This window comes from Micropterus salmoides, unplaced genomic scaffold, assembly GCF_014851395.1.
Source record: "Micropterus salmoides isolate LMB-PRFRI ecotype aquatic unplaced genomic scaffold, ASM1485139v1 Ms_hic_scaffold_20, whole genome shotgun sequence".
Lineage (NCBI taxonomy): Eukaryota > Metazoa > Chordata > Actinopteri > Centrarchiformes > Centrarchidae > Micropterus > Micropterus salmoides.
This window is the reverse complement of record NW_024041151.1, coordinates 20,505,342-20,525,665: the sequence shown is the minus strand read 5'-3', so window position 1 is coordinate 20,525,665 and position 20,324 is coordinate 20,505,342. Positions and strand designations below refer to the sequence as shown.

General features: G+C 41.3%; 2 protein-coding genes across 2 annotated transcripts in view; both read left to right on the top strand.

The window, feature by feature from the left end:
* Nucleotides 1–5,938, top strand: part of LOC119915058 (matrix metalloproteinase-17-like) — a 69,777-nt gene extending 63,839 nt beyond the window's left edge. The window contains exon 10 of the mRNA XM_038734619.1: nucleotides 4,070–5,938. Within this exon, the coding sequence (XP_038590547.1) occupies nucleotides 4,070–4,395 (326 nt within the window). The 3' untranslated portion in view covers nucleotides 4,396–5,938. The remainder of the gene's footprint in view (nucleotides 1–4,069) is intronic.
* Nucleotides 5,939–16,096: 10,158 nt separating this feature from the next.
* Nucleotides 16,097–19,413, top strand: LOC119914998 (T-box-containing protein TBX6L-like). Its single transcript, XM_038734540.1, has 8 exons — nucleotides 16,097–16,260; nucleotides 16,526–16,628; nucleotides 17,333–17,497; nucleotides 17,598–17,744; nucleotides 17,838–17,914; nucleotides 18,152–18,225; nucleotides 18,384–18,597; nucleotides 18,801–19,413. The coding sequence occupies exons 1-8, from the start codon at nucleotides 16,133–16,135 to the stop codon at nucleotides 18,994–18,996; spliced, it is 1,104 nt and encodes a 367-aa protein (XP_038590468.1). The 5' UTR covers nucleotides 16,097–16,132; the 3' UTR covers nucleotides 18,997–19,413.
* Nucleotides 19,414–20,324: the final 911 nt, after the last annotated feature.

Genomic DNA, 20,324 nt, shown 5'->3' with positions numbered 1-20,324 from the left:
GGTCTCTCTTTTCGGAAGTCAGTCGGATGCCCTCTCCCCGTGGCTCAGGCCCCTCGGTCGCTGAGGCGTCCCGGCGGCTGCGGTCATGGGGATCGCAGTGCGATATCGCCGAGGGCGTCGGGACGGCTGAGGCCCTTTCCCGATCCTCGTCTGCTGACTCCGCCTCCCATCTTCCCCGTTCAGGAGCCCGTTTTTCGGCTCCTCCCGCCCGAAGTATGAGTCCGGAGAGGCTCGCACAGTCTGATTCTAAGGAGTTAGATGTGCTTGGCATCATGGAGGATGACTTCCGGGAGCTGGGCCGACGTCATCAGTCTGCGCCCAGCTATGATGAACTATTGGAGGTGGTGACGTGGGCTGTGGCCAAGTTGAATATTGATTGGCCACAAGCGTTTTCTGCAGCACCAGGCGCCACCCCCGCGCCGATCCTTGACATTTTTTCCTGATTTGCACAATGAGTTGTGTAAATCATGGAATAAACCCTTCTCTGCACGGCTGACTACTTCCCTTCTGCTGGATTACAGCAATGTGGCAGAGATCAAGCAGCGCGGCTACGGAGCGATGCCTCTGGTTGAGGAGGCATTAGCGAGCTACCTCTCTCCCACCCTAGCGTCATCTCTCAAGACGCCAGCGCTGCCCACCAAGCCATGTTGGGTGACATCCACTCTGGTGGGCAAGGCTTATATGGCGGCGGGTGCAAGCCTGCACACTCTGGCCATCCTGCAGGCATACCAGGCCGATCTGCTAAAGGACTGTGACCAGGGGGGATGCCCCTCTGAGGAGGATATAGTCAAGCTTCATAGAGCTACAGATTTAGTGCTTCGAGTCACTAAGAAGACGGCCCGTTTCATTGGCCGCTCCATGGCAGCATTGGTGGCCACGGAGCACCATTTGAGGCTCAACCTCTTGGGCAACCAGGAGAAGGAAAAGGCTTTCCTCCTTGATGCGCATCTCACGACTACTGGCCTGTTTGGTGAGGCAGTGGACACTGTTGTCAGCAGGTTCCAGCACGTCAAAACGCAGGGAGAGGCGTTTGAGCAGTATCTCCCCTGCCGGTCTGGGTCCAGGACTCGAGGGGTTGCAGTCGGACGACGATCAGGGGGCCATTATTTCCCGCCAGTCAGGGAGTCCGGGTTCTACAGCCGGAAGGACGGAGGGTTGCGTCCAATTTTAGATCTGCGGTCCCTGAACCAATCTGCATACTGAACAACATCGACGAACGGCTCATTCTGGCTCAGTCTCGAGAGTTAGCGGTTCCGCATCGAGATGTCGTCCTCGCCCACCTTCAGCGTTTGGGGCTACGGCTCAACGCGAAGAAGAGCGTGCTGACGCCCGCCCAACGGACTACGTTCCTAGGGGTGGTGTGGGACTCAATGACGATGCGGGCCCACCTGTCTCCTGCACGCGTCAAGTCCATTTTGTCCACAGTGACCAGAGTGAAGCTAGGCCGCACCATCACTGTGAAACACTTTCAGGGGGTGTTGGGTCTCATGGCAGCAGCGTCCAGCGTAATACCTTCTGCCCTGCAGTGGTGGCTAAAATCCAAGGGATTCTCCCCGAGGGGAAATCCGTTCCGTCTGATACGGGTTACGAGCAGGTGCCTTCGTTCCCTGTCAGTATGGAGGAAACCTTGGTTCCTGTCCCAGTGTCCCGTGTTGGGAGCGTCATGTCGCCGGACAATTATTTCATCAGACGCCTCACTCACGGGGTGGGGCGCGGTCATGGACGGCCGCTTTGCGAGAGGCTCCTGGCAGGAGCATCATTTCTCTTGGCACATGACTGCTCTCTCTCAGAGCGATGTATGAGGGTGTAGGGGGCGCAGTTCCTGGAGGCGGGCCTGACGGCAGGAGCAGTCGAGACGCTACTCAGCTCCAGAGCCCCGTCCACGAGAAGGATGTACGGCCTGAAGTAGAATGTGTTTGCCACCTGGTGTGGAGAACGGGCAGTGGACCCAGTTACCCGCCCGGTTATTATGGTACTGAAGTTCCTCCAGGACCGTTTCTCTGCTGGCCTTTCCTCATCCACGCTTAAGGTGTATGTGGCTGCCATTGCAGCGTTTCACGCCCCTCTGCGGGTGACACTGCCTTCACACGCTACCATTTTAGCAACACCAATAGGATTTGAGTAGTTTCATTCATGATTCAGCCCTGCCACAACTCCCTCCTATAATGCTTTTAACAATGAGTTGGCTACTGCCCTTGATGCTGTTGCACCACTTTGCATTTTAAAAATAATTACAAAGAGGAACATGCCATTGAAGAATCATAAAACCATAAAATAAAAGATGGACAGTTGGATTGCTGAGGGCACAAAACTAAGTTACATACAGTATGCATAAAAGGATTTTATCAGATAAATAAATTAAGCTAAAGAAAGCAGTTAAAGCTGTGAGGCAATTTTATATTCTTCAACCCTGCTACAGACCATAGCAACCATCGTATCACTGCTAAATGTGATGAATTTGTGGACCACTTCAAAGAGAAGACAGCCAAAATCAGGTCTAACTAATATCTGTCAACCCCACGACACCATAACAGCTGGAGAAACACCCAGCATACAGTGTGAAGCTCTGTTGGACAGTTTAAGCCTGGTTGAGCCTGACATACTCAGGGAAGTGGTAACAACCCTGAAGTCTTTCACATGCACTCCTGAGACCCAATCCCAACCTTCTTTTTTTTTTAAATGTTTTTAATTCAGTCTGAAGAGGTCCTTCTCATTTTGAATCACTCAACGAGGCGTATTCCCCACAGCATTCAAGACTGCACTTGTGAAGCCTATTAAAAAAAGTAGCCTTCTACCCTCAATACTCAATACTACAGTTACAGAGCCAACTACAATCTTCCATTTTTAAGTAAGATTTTTGAAAAATGATTGTACAATTAATTAATTAATGTTTTTAACTCAAGCAATGACTTGGAAATGTTTCAGTCTGGTTTTTGGATTAATCATAGCTCTGAAACAGCCCTAGTAAAAGTTGTTGCCATTGATCAAAATGTTAGCAAAAACAGATGGGGTTCCCCAAAGATCGACTTCAGAAACACTTCCTTTAATCTATTTATTTTACCCCTCAGCAAAGTCATCAGAAGACCCGACATCTCCTGATGACATAGGACCAATTGATTCCCTGTATTTTAGATATTAATGTCAGGATGTTACAAAATATTTTACAGCTCAAACAGGAGAAACAGACATTTTAGCCATAGGTTCCAAAGCTCAGAGAGAGAAACTTGTTGTAAAATTTAATTCCCTTGGGCTTAGCCCAAGCCAACAAGAAACGTTGGTGTGGTCTTTCACTCAGACCTGAACTTTAAAGCTCATGTGGGGTTTGTCACTAAATCTTTTTATCACCTTAAAAATATTACTGAAGTGCAACCATTTCTCTCTCTGAGTGACACAGAGAGACTAATGCACGCTTTTATATTGAGCAGGTAGGACTACTGTAATGCTCTCCTGTCTGGTCTACCCAAAAATCATTATAAATCAGCTACAGCTGATTCAGAACTCTTATTCGCTTATTTTATTGTAGTTATGTTGTGAAAATATACTGTGTTCATTACTAATATGTTTTTTTTTCTCATTGATTACATTTGTTTTTGTTTTGTCTTTTAATCAATTTTTCAGTTTTTAGTCTAGCTTTTATCTAACTTGTTTTTATCATAATTATAATTATTATAGCTTTTAAATGTATTTATTGTATTTAATTGTCATCTTTTTTATTCTTGTTTTATCTTTTTAATCTATTTTTTAAATAACTCCATTACGATCTACACCTGTTCTGTCTTATTATCAGCTTGTCAGTCATCTCTGAAACACTTTGAACTACACTAACCTGAATAAAAGGTGCTATACAAATAAAGTATGATTGACTGATTGATTGCACAATGGATCAGGGATTCATGAAATGAAGGGCCTTGATGTTTTATGTGTTGTGTGCTTGTTATGTATTCCAGATGAGAGCAAAGATAAATCTGTACCTTGTGGGAATATTAAAGTACTTTGTCTTGTATTGTATTCTGTATTATGTCTCACACACACAAACTAATACAACCTTGTGCCCTCTTTCTCTCTGAAGGCTCGTCCTATTTCTTCAAGGGGAAGGAGTACTGGCGAGTGCCTGGCAGTGACATGGAGGCCGAAGCAGAATACCCCCGCCTCATCGCTAAAGACTGGCTGCTGTGCACCGAGATGCAGTCTGACTCTCCAGACACAGAGCCCAAAAGCACGGAGACGAGAGGCAACGTGCACCATCGTCCAGACCACGCAGAGAATGGATACGAGGTGTGCTCCTGCACCTCTGATACCGCCTCGCCTTTGGGCGCCCGCCCCTCCCCATCTCCCATGTGGCTGCTGCCACCCCTCTGGACGCTCTCGCTGGCCCTCCGCTCTGAACTGCTATGATGCCAAAGCACGGGACAAAGTTCCTGAGCTGATTGGTGGAGGGCCAGTGGAAACTCAGTGGAAGCAACAACTGTAAAATGTTGTTCTTATTATATCATTTGGTATCCTTCTTGCGCTAATTTTGCTGTTATTTATTTTACATGTCATGTGGTGGGCACTGCCAATTGAAGTAGTCATCCTTATACACATCAACCCGCTCACAATGCTTTACAAGGTTCTTTCATTGAATGGTCAAAGCACCACATCTCTGCAAGGATAAAGGTTACTGAATAGAAATGTATTCCAAGAGCACCAACAGTGATTATTTGTCTTTATGTGCAGCAGGTTTACAGCAGCAATGCCTCACAAACTGACAAGTTATAAAGGCATCCTGGGATGTAGGCAGGTGCAAAGGTGAACCGCATGCTAACATACACACTTGTTGCCTATTTTATGAAACTACAGCAGACAGCATCAGTTCACAAAAAATAGCTTATTAGTAGTTCAGAATGACCAAAAACATGTAGATGGTTTGATTTTTTATAATGGTTTCTACCTCCACTTCAGTACAATGGAGGTGAAAGGAATTTTTTGTTTGTGCTGTTCAAAACCCTAGAAAATTACATTAGAAAAACTCCACTGTAGTGTGTCTTTGCAAAAACAATGTCAGCATTACTCTGGATAATCCACAGAACTCGTAGGGATTATTTGCTCTGTTAAAAGTAGTTCCAGTGAAAACAATTTACAACAAGGTTGTCCACAGTAACAGGGACACTGTTTCTAAAAAAGACACACGGTTGTTGATTTTGTTTTAAAAGTAAAAAGTAATTTTTCAGCATTAACACTTTCCGTTCCCCTCCATTGTACTGGATGTCTCAGAAACTGGGAAAATAAACCCAAAACTATCTACATGGCAAGATAGCACCAGAGGTAAAAAAAAAATATATAATAATAATTCACAAACACACACACACATCCATCCATGTGCAGTGTAAGGTCGGAACTAGCTCGACTGAAGTGCTCGTGATAAGCGTGAATGTTTGGGCTCCTACTCCTACTCTGCAGACAGTGTGTAAATTTCTTACTGTGAGAGCCGCAAGGGTGGACGAATGAGTAGGTGGATGGCATTCATCAGCACCAGTTTCCTTGCCTAAATCCCTCAACTGTACTCTGAAGTGAGGAACTGCTGCTCATGTGCGGATTTCCATGGGTTCATCATTTTCACCTCAGCTTCGGAAGCATTCCCCGCTCTTGGTTTAGTTGTCATTTTTGTATCAAATTCAGATTAAACAATATTCCTGTTTATTTCACATTGTTTAGATCAGGTCATAGAGTTTATTGAGCCTTTTTGTGACTGTTTCCTTAAATCGCCCCGAGTTCCTTCAGAATACAAGAGTCACAACATAGTCCCTGGATTTATTCTTGCTGTAAAGATATATTTACCTATAGACTGATAAATTTGAGTTGAAAGGTTTTGCAGTTATTGCATAGCCGAGTGGACTGTGTATATTTTAAGCTGTGTTTTCTAATGTAAAATATTTTTGTAGAAAAATAAAAAAAAATCTGAATGACTTTATTGCCTGAGCATCTGAAGTACTCAGTGTTGCGGCTGTGTGAGTGTGTAATTATTTAGTGTCATTGAAAAGGAGCCCAGCCTTGAAGACAGATGAAGGTAAAATGACAGCTTGCAGACACCAACTGGGAGCCACTCTCCCATTTCTCTGATGTTCTTCAGAGTGTTTTTCACTTGTAATGGTCAGTGCTGTTCAACAGGAATGCAAACCACGTCATGTCAGTCACAGACTCAGTCTTGAGTCTGATTTGTGAACAGACTGGCTGGAAGAGGATTATACAGTACGCCCATGTTTCTTAACGAAAGAGAATCAGAGAAGTAATGTCACCTAATCCAAAAATATTCTGCCGCTGAGATACTGCTAATTCAGAGATCAAAGTTAACAGGATGTCAGGCCTGTCGAGTCATGGCAGACTCACGCAAGTAAACACACACTAACACACAAGGGCGTAGGTTTGGTTGTAGAAAAGAATAAGTCTGGAGCTCTTCAAAAAATTTTATGTGAATTGTGGATGCTATTTCTGGAAATTTACATATTTATTTAAATCTAGAAAATAACATTATGAAAGTTGTCATGTCATGCTTTATGAATCTCTATGAGTCTAATGCAAAATCTAATGCTGTGTAAATTTCTGCATTATCAATGCACTAACCTTTCTTAAAGTCACACATCGTTTTTGTTGATAGAGAACTCTTTATGATGTGATGCTGATGTGATAAATACTGTATGTGCATCGTCACTAAAAACAGCACTGTCCTTTATTGCAATCTTTTTTGCAAAGGTGTAATTTAAAAAAAACACACAATGAGCACAGCATGTTGACACCTTAATTTACATTTACATGAAACACTGAGATAATGTCCTATGCACAGGCCTAATACAGTACTGTATGCACATGTCTCTGCAGGTGTTTGTGTGGATGCTTGTTGGTTTCCTCTACCCGAAGGCTGCGGATGAATCCCCTCCATAATAATGCAGAAGCAAAACTTAATTCTGTTTTGAGGTAAAATGAAGTTTAAAAGTTTAAAAAGTCACTCAATCGCTATTTCTGCCAAGAGCAGCAGTTTTCCTTCCCTCCTCTTGACACACTCGAGTGGTATTAATTAACTGGTGTGGCTCAGCAGCCACCAGGAGAGTACCTGCACCCACAGGCAAATGCAGCTTAGATGGGCGACTTTCTAGCTGTGTGTTCTCTTTGGTAAGATATCATTAATGGACCAATTGGATGTGTTTAATTTGTTATATTTGAATGTTTAATGAATTTACGAAAATGTAAAGTTATCGTTTAAAAAGTAAAATTTCACTGAATATGCTAAAATGATGTCTTCATCCATGGGCCCTCCTCTGTAGTTGACACATGGCACGCCCACTGCTTGAGTCTCCAGATGGGCAAGGCAGAACCAATCAATCACTCTGTAACTAAGATATTCAAGAGTGGAGGAGCTGCTTGCAAAGCTGAGGACTTGCAGCGGGATGGAGTACAGGCAGAGAGCGTACAGTGAGAGGAGAAACAAATGGACACAAAGTGACAGATTAATAGACAGATACACAGTTTAGAAACAGAAAGCTGGCAGCCAGAGAACAAAACCACCAACAAACACAAATAAGGGACAAACAGATGTAGAGATGAAAAATGAAATGTCATCTCCGCAGAGACAGTGGCAAAGATAAGGAAGCAATTTAGCAGTAAGTACATAATCCACAGAGGATTGGAAACTGTTTCCACACAGTAGCTGTTCATACAGTTTGTTAAAGGACAATTCTGTGGTTCTTATTTTTATAGTTTTGAGCATCATTTCTATCGTTTGTGATAACAGTATACTCACCAAAGTAACTGCTCAGATCTGGGTACATTAAGGTCCAACAAGCTGATCAGAGAGCTCATAAACACAAACCCATAGGTGTCATTTACACTGGGGATATGTTCCCATCACTTTTTGAAAGCAACAAGAAATGATAAAAAATGAAAACACTTTGAAAAAGGTTTATTTCCACAACAAGAAAACGTGCAATGCAATGTAAATATAGAAGAAACAATTCTGCACTGTCCAAAGAAGTAACATGAGCCAAAAAAACAAGTTACTGATTAGGCCTACTCAATTATAGTCCATTATATTTTTAGATTTTGAATTGTCACCTGCCATGTGAATTTTGGTGCAGAAAATGTCTCTAGAATGCAGGAAATTAAGTGTTTAATGCTCAAAATCTTCTGGGGGAGAAAATAAAGAAGAAAATAGTGTGAGTTCATGACCCCAATATTGTGCATCATCACATCTTGTGAGTTAAGTGTATCGTTACACCCCTAATCTGTCCCCACCACTTTTCAGCACAAAGTGACGCCCTTAGTGAAACCTGAAGTGAGTGCATCCAAAATGTTGTCAGTCTCACGTTGGGATGTTTTCCCCTCCAAATCCAAATATGAACACCCGACTACACGCGTTCCTTTCCTTGCCTTGTCACACTTTGTTTAAGTGATGCTGCCACGTTCACATTTCTCAGCAAACATGAGGAGTCATACTGATGAATGAATCATTTTTAAAACTACGAAGATTTGTATTGAAAAGAATGTTTCTTTAAAATATCAATTTCTAAAAAGAACCATGACAAAGAGCACTGTGTCAAAACCAAAGGTCCTCCTGTTCAGACAGACGCTGGTTGCCAGACCTATGACAAAATGCTACCAACAGAAAAGGGCAACATGAAATCAATTAAGTTTGTTTTGGTTTGTGTGTGTGTGTGTGTGTGTGTGTGTGTGTGTGTGTGTGTGTGTGTGTGCTTGTGCGTGTGTGAGACAGAGAGAGCTTGCCCCAGAAAGAGGAGGTTAGTGCTCTGCAGTGATATGAATTCTGAACCATGCTCTCTATCAGACACTCTCACACTGTCTTTGTACCGCTGGTAGCTTGGCTAACCCCACGCAGGCGCATGCATATAATTATTTCTGTTTCTGTGTGTGTGTGTGTGTGTGTGTGTGTGTGTGTGTGTGTGTGTGTGTGTGTGTGTCAGGATGGCCCTCCATATACTGGGAGGTGGTGGTCATGGGGGAGAGGAGCAGCTGTTGTTGTGGCTGTCCAGTTTGCATTTCGGCTGTCCTCACACGCACATCAAAGAGCTCGGATCAGGACCCCTGAAGCCGGCACAGGTGCAGAATACACAACACAGACCTCTAAACAGTTGACAAGGCACGGCGTTTGAGCCGTCGGAGACGCTGCAAAGAGACGGGATGCCAAAGTAATTCTTACACCCTCTGCATGTATGACTCAGTCAGATTTGAGTGGGTACAGTCACAGTACCTGCATGTGCATTCCAAATGTGTAAATTAATTTAAATATATGAGATACTGCTGACCAGGCATGGATCCTTATCTTTAAAACGCCTAAATGCCTTTGCTCCTATCAATGGCAGGGTTACTGTCAGCCGGCCAGAGACAATCGGTTAGTCTGAAGTGACCCATGCTGAGGTTCAAATATTCACAGCCAGAGCAATTTCCTGCAAAACTTGAAATGTGTCATGGGATGGTTTGAGTGGATGTTAACTGTGAGATGCACCATCTGTTGTGGTGGCAGCTTGGCTCTGCTTTCTAAACATGTGTGTTTAGTATCTGATCTGTATTTTTCATGACTATACTATAAGATAAGTAAAGATATTTCAATTGATCACAGCAAGGTGGGCCTTGGATTTGAATTGGTCTTTCTGTTTAGGTGTAGGTTTCCTTCAGGTGTTGCCAAGGGCGTCACTTTGTGACGAGAGCAAGACGAGAAGATATTTTTCCAATATTTTGAAGAAAAATTTGATGCTGAAATATATGAGTGGGGGGGGGGTGGGGGACCTCCCCCAGAAGATTCTGAGCATTAAACTCTTAATTTACTGCATTCTGGAGACATTTTCTACACCAATACATGGTCTAAATGTCTTTATTTATATGAAAGGAAACACAAAATTCAGGTGGCAGGAGACAATTCAAAATATAAAAAATATAATGGAATATAATGCAGTGATCAGTAGCTTTTTTGGTTGCTTAAGTTACTTTCTTGGACAATGCACATGTATCTTCTAGATTTAAATTGCACTGCATGATTTTTTATTGTGCAAATAAAAATTCTCAAAGCATTTCATTTGTTATTTTACATTTCTTGTTGCAAGCTATTTTTTTAGAACATTTTTAACAAATGTTTTCAAAAAGTGATGGGGACAAAATCAGCCAATTCAAAAAGTGGTGGGGACATGTACCCAGCGTCCCCAGTGTAAGTGACACCTATGGGTGCTGCACTTTTTCTCCCTCAGTCCAAACACATGTGGGTGTTTGTGATATATATTTGTGAAGTACAGACTCTAAATTGCCCACATGAGGCAATCATCAGTGAGCAATGTATGGCTAGCTTTGTCTGTAATTATTAACTCACACTGTTGCGATTTGAATTTATTCTGAAAGCCACTGAAAAACTGTATGCAGAAAAGTCAACTTGTACTTTGGTATACATGTCACTTTGGTGCCCTGCTGCCCTCTGCTGTTGATAAAATATAATATTCTGACAAGAGTTGTCAAACCAGCAGGATGATGACCTTTGTGTGGCGTGGAGGCCATGTCTCTGAGGTCGACTTAAGCATGATCCTACAAATCTAATTTATTTAAAGGAAGAAATACATTGTTTACTGTCATTTAAAAATGTTATTAACTGTTACTGAAAACATGCATTGTTAAAATTGTCTCAACTTAGCCCGTACAATGATTGATTACAGAAGTATCTGCTCAGAGCAGCTCTTCTGCCTTGTTAAATATTTCTGTGGGCTTCTGTTCAGAGGCTCAGAAAAAACATCCGCCCCCCTGGGTCGACCTTACACTCTCTGTCAGTTTGTATTAGATCTACAGCCACTTGAGTTAATGACCAGTCAAAAATTTTTTTTGGTTGATAAATGCAGTATTTTCTACTTCTGAAACAAACTTATTTCTGTGTGAAGCTCTGTATCCTTACTTAAAGGTCACCCTCTATTTATTTTGCTTTTTATTTTTAGCTGCCCCCGCCTATCTCAAGAGGGGGTTTTTTTCTTCTCTTGTGCTCACTCTCAGGGGCTTCTTCCTCATCTTTCACCCATTCTTTTCTGCCTTCACTTTCTCTTTGCCCTTCTCTTTGTCTTGCCTTGTTTCCTGTCTTCCTCCTCTAATTTTTCAGTGTAATCGTTTCATTAATTCCTCCCTTCTCTCTCTTTTCAATTTCCTTTAATTTGTCGCGCTTTGCACTCTAAAAGTCAAAGAGTCATTCTTCCCTTTGCATGAAAAGCTTTCTGTCCCCTTTGAGTTTTTAGGTGTCCTTGATTTAAACTTTATAGTACTTTCAGTATATTTATTTTTCTTCTTTGTGTTTCTATTTAGAAATATGACTTTGTCCTTCTTCTTGACAAACTTGTTAAATTGTCCACATCTCAGTGTAGATTTCAGGAATAGTATTCACATCTTGCACAAGACAAAGTATGAGGCGTAGACACAACAGCTTCCAATACAGTATAATCGATAAAGTACACCACCATCACAAGGGATATCCTGAATATATCATGTCTGTGAATTTCTGTTTAGAAACATGACATTTAACCTTTAATACAACAGAGAAAATGACTCTCAAGTCCATCTTAGGAAACTCAAACATCATTTTTATCACAAATGTGAGAATTAATAGTCTAATTTGAACCTTCATACTTTTTTATGTTAGGTGTTTGTAGACGATCAGCTGAAATAAAGTTCATCATGTCTCTGACAAAACACTTCTCTATGCTAAACTATGTAGGGTAGCAACTGAATACATTGTGTCTTTATCCTTTGTAATAATTTAATACCTCTTAGGCAATTACATTACCTTCCTCCTAATATTATTTTTTCTCCGGTGAAATAACATTATGTGTTGCTGATGCTCCTTCAGGAAGAGTACTTTGTGTTATTATATTAGCTGCAGAAAAGCTCATCTTCCCAGCTGCATATGTCAGCACGCTCAACAGACCAGGGAACTGTGGTGATTTTATTTATTCATTTATTATTCACACATAATAATCTATATACAAATACTAGCCCATATTTGCATATGCATTCATAACATACTGCATTTACCATGCACTACTGCTACTTTGACCTGGATTATCAGAAAACTGCACTACTGGTTTCGCACATACCTTTGTGCTCACTGGTATGTGGTAAGTATGGTTCATGTAGCTGTCTCACCATGATGTTTTTATTATCTGTATATCTGCATCCTGTTCCTATCTATTGTATATCTCATGTCTTCTTCCTGGGCTAAATGCTAAATTTCCCTCCTAAAATCTTTTCAGCACACTGGTTACTGGTACTGTTAATGGTTTTTAACTGTTAAGCCCGAAGGCTGAATTGCATTGTGGGTATTACTGATGACAAGGCCACCTTCCTCAGTTTTGTAAAAGACAAGACCGCAATGCAAGGCAAATATATCTATACTGAAACAAATGTGAAACAGATGATTAGCTCACTTGGATTTGAGTTTTTAAGGAGAGAGCCAATAGGTGGCAGTATTGGCACTTTCTCTAAGCTTCTGTGAAACTTATTGGGGTTCCCAAACATTTCATCTTATCACTTCAGTTGTAGGACAATGGTGAACATTCAGACACCAAGTATTATGTGTGTTAGTTTATGGGAAAGCTACAGTAAAAGCTATTATTCTAAATACTGAATCTATTTCAGGAAACCTTATGAGATTAAATGGAGCAACTTTGCTTTAATGGTACGACGCAGCTTCACAGTTCTCTCTTGACCTTTGTCCTGCTTAGATCAATCTGCAGTTATGTATCTTAGGTTGACACTGCGGTTCTGGGTGCAGTTTGCAAGATGCTGGAGTAGGTTGTTTTTTGAAGGAATGAAAATGTCATGAATTCCCCCTCCCCACACAGACACACACCTCTCTCTTCCTAGAAATGAAATGCCTTGCTTGGGAGTACCTTTTAGTTTGTGAAGGAGGAAATAATATCATTCATCTCACCCACTTCACACCAAGCGGTGAACAGAGCCAAGTCCCCAGACTACCACCACCACCACCACCAGGGTCATGCACTGCATCTTCCAGCTGCAGCTTCGACTAACTTTTCAAACTGTTGAAACCACAACATTTCCTGTGCTAAGAGATATTTGTACTGCAGCAGAACTGATGCATTACAGAAACAAGATAAGAATCACATGTGATGGAGGAGAAATGCTACTGACACATACGTCTGCAGCGTCATTGGCTTCTAACCATAGTCTTCTGTCGGATTTAGTGCAAATCGCTGGATAAAACTGTGTAGCAAATGTTAAACGTTTTGCATTCCCATTCCAGCACTGCCCAATCATGCTAAAACACCATTAGCAGAAGCAGATGTTAGCGATATTTTTTTTTTCCTACATGAACTTGACTTTGTAGCATAGTTGCTGAGGTGACACATGCCCCGCAGGCAGGAACAGACTGAATTCCACCTTCAAGTCTGAAGTTGATTGAAGCAGAGGAGAAATGTTTTAACATGCCTGCAGTTGGAGAGGAAAAGGCCCCATAAAGGCAGCGAGCCGCTCTTTGTGTAAGAGCGCTGTAAAATCAGGAGAGGTTGATCATTCTGCTTGGGCAAATGATATGACAATACTGTCCACTATGTATATTAATAAACACATTGAACCACAACACCTATGGGATTTTAAATATAGTGCTCCTTTGACTTTTTGGATCACATTAGATGCATAATGATAGTTTGCATGTAGAAAACACTTTAAAGAATGAAAACTATATTCCAAAGCATTCACTGCTTTGAGTTTTCTGGTAATTCTGAAGGCTGAGAGGATTTAAATCACATTTGTTTTCGTTTTTTCAAAAGCAAAGCTGGTCTGAATCTTGTCCCATGAAGTGGTAAGGTCAAACAAATATCCATATCAGACCGCAGATGAACACATTTCTAAGCATGCCCCTAGAGAATGGACAAGTGCTCAGGCCAATCCAGCTGAAAATTTTGATTTCAAGACTCTTGCATGAGCTTCACACGTGACCATATGGCTCATCCCAATTGCTATTCAGGTTAGCTCAAATGCCACTCTGTTGCAAACTTAGGGCAGATTTACAATTATTTCCCCCCCAAATCTCAAAGAAAGTCAGTGCATGCCATATAAATAGAATATGGACATCTGGTGTGGTGGATTTAAAAAAATATATGCATACTGAATTATGTCCAAAAAGCATAACTAATATTAAACTGTGAGTTTGTTTTATAGTTTTTGTTTACCATTGTATCACCACCACTTGTTTCAAGAATGCTGATAGATTTAAATCAGCTAAATGATTAACTCTTTTTCTTTTTAAAGAAATACGCCATTCTTCATTTCTTGTATTAAGTCAACAATCATAATCCTTTTGCAGATATTTTTGTCTCGATTAGCTAGTTTTTGTTCCTTGTTTCCTTTAGCTTCAGTGTTACAAAATTCCTCGCTGTCTGACAGCATCATATATTTTCTGTATCGGCTTTTACCAACTCTTAATTTAAGCTATATGATGTTTACACTGATGGTAAATATTCAAACCTCTAAGATTCCATGTTTTTTTTATGGCTTCAGCAAATGGAAATATTCAGGATGTTGGTTGTTTTTTTTTTTACATCCTTTTATACACATTTCCCCAAAATTCAGCCTGACATTATTTGATATCTTTGAAAACTTTGAGCTCTCCACTAGACTTTAAAATGAAGTTCTGTGAGTTTGAACAATAGACATTGAAATTCATGTAGGGTGAAAATTCATTGGGATGTAAACTTTTGAACGTTGTCCTCTAAAGTCCAGACTGCTGCTATTCCCTCCCTCCCATCAGTCTTTCATGTGAACGGGCTGCTAACTGCTGGCTCCATCAGAGGGCCCGCTCTCCTCCCAGGGTACTAGAGTTAGTACAAAGGTGTGGGGGGGCAGGGCCAAATGGCCTCATAGGATTAGCAGCATTGTCCGCCATTGTCAAAGCTACACCCCAACTCCAGTCACCTCTGTAATCTTCCGACCTGTTCTCAATACACAACCAAAGCAGCCAGGAAGGGACCTGTTTGTCTGCTCTTCCCCCTCCCCCTCTTATTTCAGGTATAGTACATGCATAGTGTGTGACTGGTATATAGGTGAGCACTGAGCACTACTAGATTCATCACAATCAGGTCTTAGAAAATCATCAGAGAAGCCATTGTGATTGTTTCAGAGTCCCTAAAAGTGGTAAGAACAAACAAACAAAACAGAGTAAAAGCAAATCGAGAATGGACGCACTGAGGTATTAGATATGTTTATGTTCCTTTTTAGTGGATTATCCTTCATATCTTTTAAATTAAAGATAAACTTAAAACTTTTCTTTAATGGCCACCTTTGCACAGGTCTCGCTCTGTGATCAAAAACTACCAAAATGGTAAGCATGAGTCTTTGCAGGTATGTATAATGAAATACCTTCACCCCAGTATAGTATGGCAACTGAGCTTGTTTAGAACTAGATTCCAGCATCAGGTAATATTCTCACCTGCCCCCTCAGTCTGCTCTGACTACACCCCCTTGGCTGTTTAGACCCCACCCTTTCTGTGATGACCAATCAAGTTCAAGGCTCAGAATTTTCAAGGATAGAGACCCCCCATGTATTGGACTTCAGTGTTAGAACACCTGAAAGCACCACTTTGTCTTAAAGGTTCTGTATTTGACAACAAGAGGACACAGCAACATGCAGCACATCTCTGGTAAGTCTTATCTTGTTACACCAAACTTCTGTATGAGCATGCATGTGCACTGTGACACTGGAATTATTAATGATAAAACACACAGTAATGATGTGTTCATTTTGGGCTGTAGGTACATAGTCACAAATGCAAGATTGCAGTGGAAATCTTAATGAGGTCTTACTTTGCCTTATTTCTTATTACAAGACATTTCTTCCAGAGCATGAGAAATTGTGCAATTATATTAATATTTAAAAGATTTGAAGGGAAATATTGAGAATAAAATTTGAATTTTCAAAACTATCCAGGTATATCTCAGCGTTAAACATTTTAAGTGGAGCTGTTCACAGAGAGAAAAGATCTCTCCAGTTCTGCTACTCCTATAAACCCCATACTGCAATAAACCAGACATATGTTCTATAAATATGTTTTAATTTTTTGCAGAACATGCGTGTTTCTCCACAGACTCCAAATTGAATTTAAGCATGTCCAGGTCCCCTCCAGCAGCTGACTCATACCAGCAGGGCTGCATCAGGATGACCCTTGAGAACGCAGATCTCTGGAAGTCCTTTCACAGCATCTGGACAGAGATGATTATAACAAAGCATGGAAGGTAACAACGCTGCCACAGTTAGTCAGCTACTGAATTAAGACTTAATCCACATACTTGTATTTCTCTGCTTTCTAAAAAGACCAACAGTGATTTCTATAATATATCATATAGACCAACACCTATGGGAAATTGCCTGTGCTGAGGTTTTAGAGCAGAGAGTTTAACTGCACACAGTTCACGCAATTTTGTGAACGCCCACAGGATTTGATTCCAGTACTTTGCAAAAACATTTAAACCATTCACTGACTTTGTGTATTTGTTTCAGGAGAATGTTTCCACACTGCAGCATCAGTCTATCTGGGCTTCAACCTTTTGCCAATTATGTTGTCATGGTAGATATGGTTCCTGCAGACAGCTTCAAATACAAGGTAAATGCATTATGCAACACACACTGAGAAGTATGCACTGTTGTACTCCTTTGGGGTTCAGACACAACATTTTCATTTAGTATGAATGAGCTTTTTTAATTTCTTGATTTACATTGTTTTCCACATTTTGTGTGGTTTGCTGAAGAGTAAAAGCAGCAGATTGCAGTATGTAAAACAAAGCAGTCTGCAGCCAGACATTGGCCGGCCCACTCTGGGCCATTCACCACTGCATATCAAAGCCTTCCTGTTTGTGCACTCTCGGCTGGAAGCCCAATCAATTAGCATCCCTCCTTATTCGCAATCTGTGAATGAGGAGCAGTCAGTCATCCATACATTCAGTGGCTCTTACAACAACTGCTGTGGCCCATTTGGTTACAGATATTGTTTTTAGGGCACACGTGAAAACAATTAAGTGCATAATAAAGGGAAAGTACTGTAGGAGAGAACTGAGAGAGTTTTTGGTGGTGGTGAATTTGTCCAAAGTGTTTTTTTACGATTTTGTAAATTGTAACACAGGGAGTTCTTTACAGCAGTCCAATACACCCTGCCAACAAAGATGTTTTCATGCACCACAGCTCTCTTGCATTGTAGAGTGGAGGGAAAAAGCATTTCATGCTTCATGAAGAGTTCCGATTAATCAGACATGTCCTCAGAGTCTTACACTTCGTAACATTTAATCCCTCCCTGCCCCAATTTCTCTGTAGTGGAAAAAGGAGCAGTGGGAGGTCGCGGGGAAGGCAGAGCCCCAGCCCCAGTGTCGGACATACATGCACCCGGACTCCCCTGCCCCAGGGAGCCACTGGATGAAGCAGTCATTGTCTTTTCTCAAGATGAAGCTCACCAACAACACCTTAGACCAGCACGGCCATGTAAGACACCATCGAACACACAAATGATTATACCATGCTATGTTTACTTTTCACTTTACCCAATGTGTCTTTTGCTCACTCTGCCCTTTTTACCCAACAGATCATTCTGCACTCCATGCATCGCTACTACCCCAGGTTCCATGTCTGCCAGGCAGATAGTCCTTACACTGTCCGCTGGGGCCCATTTCAGACCTTCTCCTTCCCAGAGATGACCTTCACTGCAGTGACCGCTTACCAAAACCCAAAGGTAGAAACATGTACATCAGTTTTTCTGTTTGATTGAAACAAAAACTCTGCACCACCAACAGTTTGACAACTATCGTTCCTTTCCTTTTTTAAGATCACTAAATTGAAGATTGACCACAACCCCTTCGCTAAGGGATTCAGGGAGGGGGGCACCCACTCCCACAGTAAAAGGTAAGAATTCCATGTTTAACAAAGTAAATATAGTTTGTGTACATTGTTATCTGTTAAACTCTGTGCATCTTTAAGTTATATTTTTTAATATGAAAATACTTATATTTGTTGTAGATATTTGCAATCACCATACGTTGCTAAAAATATGTCTGCCAGTATGGACATAACCAACAGTGAAAATGAAATCTGAGTGGACAGAAAAGTGTAAATGCTTTAAAATTTGTTATGCTTTCATAGGTGTCGTTCAAATAGAAGCCCTCCCGCAAAAAGAGCTTTCCTGGACAAGAAAGCTCTTTGCAACAGTCCCCCAGGTAAGTTTCATCATAATTAAGTAAAGTTTTTACTCCTACAGCTTGTGTGAATTCATACTATGGCAAAAGATAAAATTCCTTGTGGTATTGTTTAAATCAACACGCCAGTGTCATTACACTTCTATGAGATCCTATTAAACATTGTATTTCCCTCTCAGACCTGCAGAGGATGCCCTCCACCTCTCAGTCAGTGCAGGCAATGAAGAATCAGGCCTCCACACAGCCGTTATTGAAGGGGGGTCACCTTTCAGCCTGGGCACTGGAGCAGGACCCATCCAAGAGTCCACACGCTGAGCCCCCGGAGCTGCACGAGTATGACTACAGCTGTGAAGAACAGATGGTGCCTGCATCCACGGCATACCAGCCCTACAGGTATGACTTAAGATATCCAGGATGAGATCAAATCTAATGAGACTTAGTTCAGGAAAATAAAATATAAACATTCATATCATTTGAATGTAACAACAGGAAGCAGTAATGAGTAATTCCATGCACTTCACACTTTTATAACTTCATAGACTTCTTGACTACTTAAAGATACACAGGCAGTAAGCATGTCTTTTTCTGTTCTCCAGACCTGCGGAGTACGCCAGATTTCCATTGCCTTCCAATGACGTGGATCCAGCATACAACCCCATCCACCCTCCCCCTCATCCACTTGCCACAGCTGAACACAACGGCCAACAACATGGCTACTACAACCATCCCCACCACCATAGCCACGCAGCGGATTGGAGCCAGTACCCGCTCTTCTCCTACTCCAATTGGTGAATGTTGACCCTGTGCAATTGTGACATCACCAGTGGAGGATAAAACCACTAAAGCCTTGAAGGAATGTTGTTAATATGACATTTACTCTTTTTAGCTGACGCTTTTATCCAAAGCGACTTACAATTGATATTTTTTGTTAGAGGTTGCACGCCTCTGGAGCAACTAGGAGTTAAGTGCCTTGCTCAGGGACACACTGGTGTCACAGTGCGGTGTTGAACCCTCTCACACCAAAGGCATGTGTCTTATCCACTGCCCCATCATCACCCCTGAGTAGGCCAGCAACTGACGGGCCGCTGCAGTACTTTGTTTTAAAAGTGTATAATTGTGTATAAAGTTTTATATATTTCCAAGAGCATGTATTGTATGTGGAGGTCACTTTAAGTTTTGTCAGTTTAACTGGACTCAAATTGTATTCACCTGAAGTGGATCACACATATGCAAGTTCAGTTTGAGCTTATATGAGCATATATATATATATATATATATATATATATATATTGTGTTGTATCCAGTCAGCTGGGAAATAAGTGTGAAATTGAATCTGCAGGTATGATGAAAAGATACTCATATGTACTCTGAAAGAACTTTAATAAGACGTGAGGGTATCATATTGAGGTATCAAAGTTTTTTTTTTGAAAAGCCTCAAACGGTTTTCCTCAAATACTGATCTTGTGCTCATCTATGGCTGACAGATGGATGCTTTGGACAAAATGACAAAAAGAATTTAATGCATAACAAAATTTACTTTTTTTCAACACTGTATGAAAAAAGATTGTCACATTGTGTCCCAACCATTATCTGCATCAAAAAATACAAAAAATGTTGTATATTGGTGCTAAGTAAAGTTTTCCCCCAATAAAATGGAGATGAGCAGTAACGAGTACACTTGTCTGGCACTTAGGAATGCTTTTACAATGATTAAGGACATACCGCTAATCTGATTCTTAATGGGTTAGGCTGTGCTAAATATATTTGAATGTGAGCCCCAAATCCATAAACAAGACTAGAAAAAGAGCATGCTAACATGCTGATGTATAATGTTTACTATGTAGTTTATCGTGATAGCATGAAAACATTTGCTAGTTTGCATTAAACACAAAGAACAGCAGAGGCATAGGGGGTCATTCCATGAACATGAATGTCTGTACCAAACCTCATGGTGGCTACAGAAAAAACTAATTAGTCAGTGGAATTCATCCTCATGAGTGTCTATACAAAAATTTTATGGCAATCCATCCAGAAGTTGTTGAGATAATCTATTTCTGTCTGGACCAAGGTGGTGGAACGCCCAATAAACTAACACTGCCATCTACAGAGCCTAGTGTGGC

Coding starts and splice junctions, on each gene's coding strand:
- LOC119914998 (XM_038734540.1), top strand. CDS start 16,133: ATGTCCAGGTCCCCTCCAGCAGCTGACTCATACCAGCAGGGCTGCATC. Junction 16,261..16,525: donor ATTATAACAAAGCATGGAAG/GTAACAACGCTG, acceptor TATTTGTTTCAG/GAGAATGTTTCCACACTGCA. Junction 18,226..18,383: donor TCTTTGCAACAGTCCCCCAG/GTAAGTTTCATC, acceptor TTTCCCTCTCAG/ACCTGCAGAGGATGCCCTCC.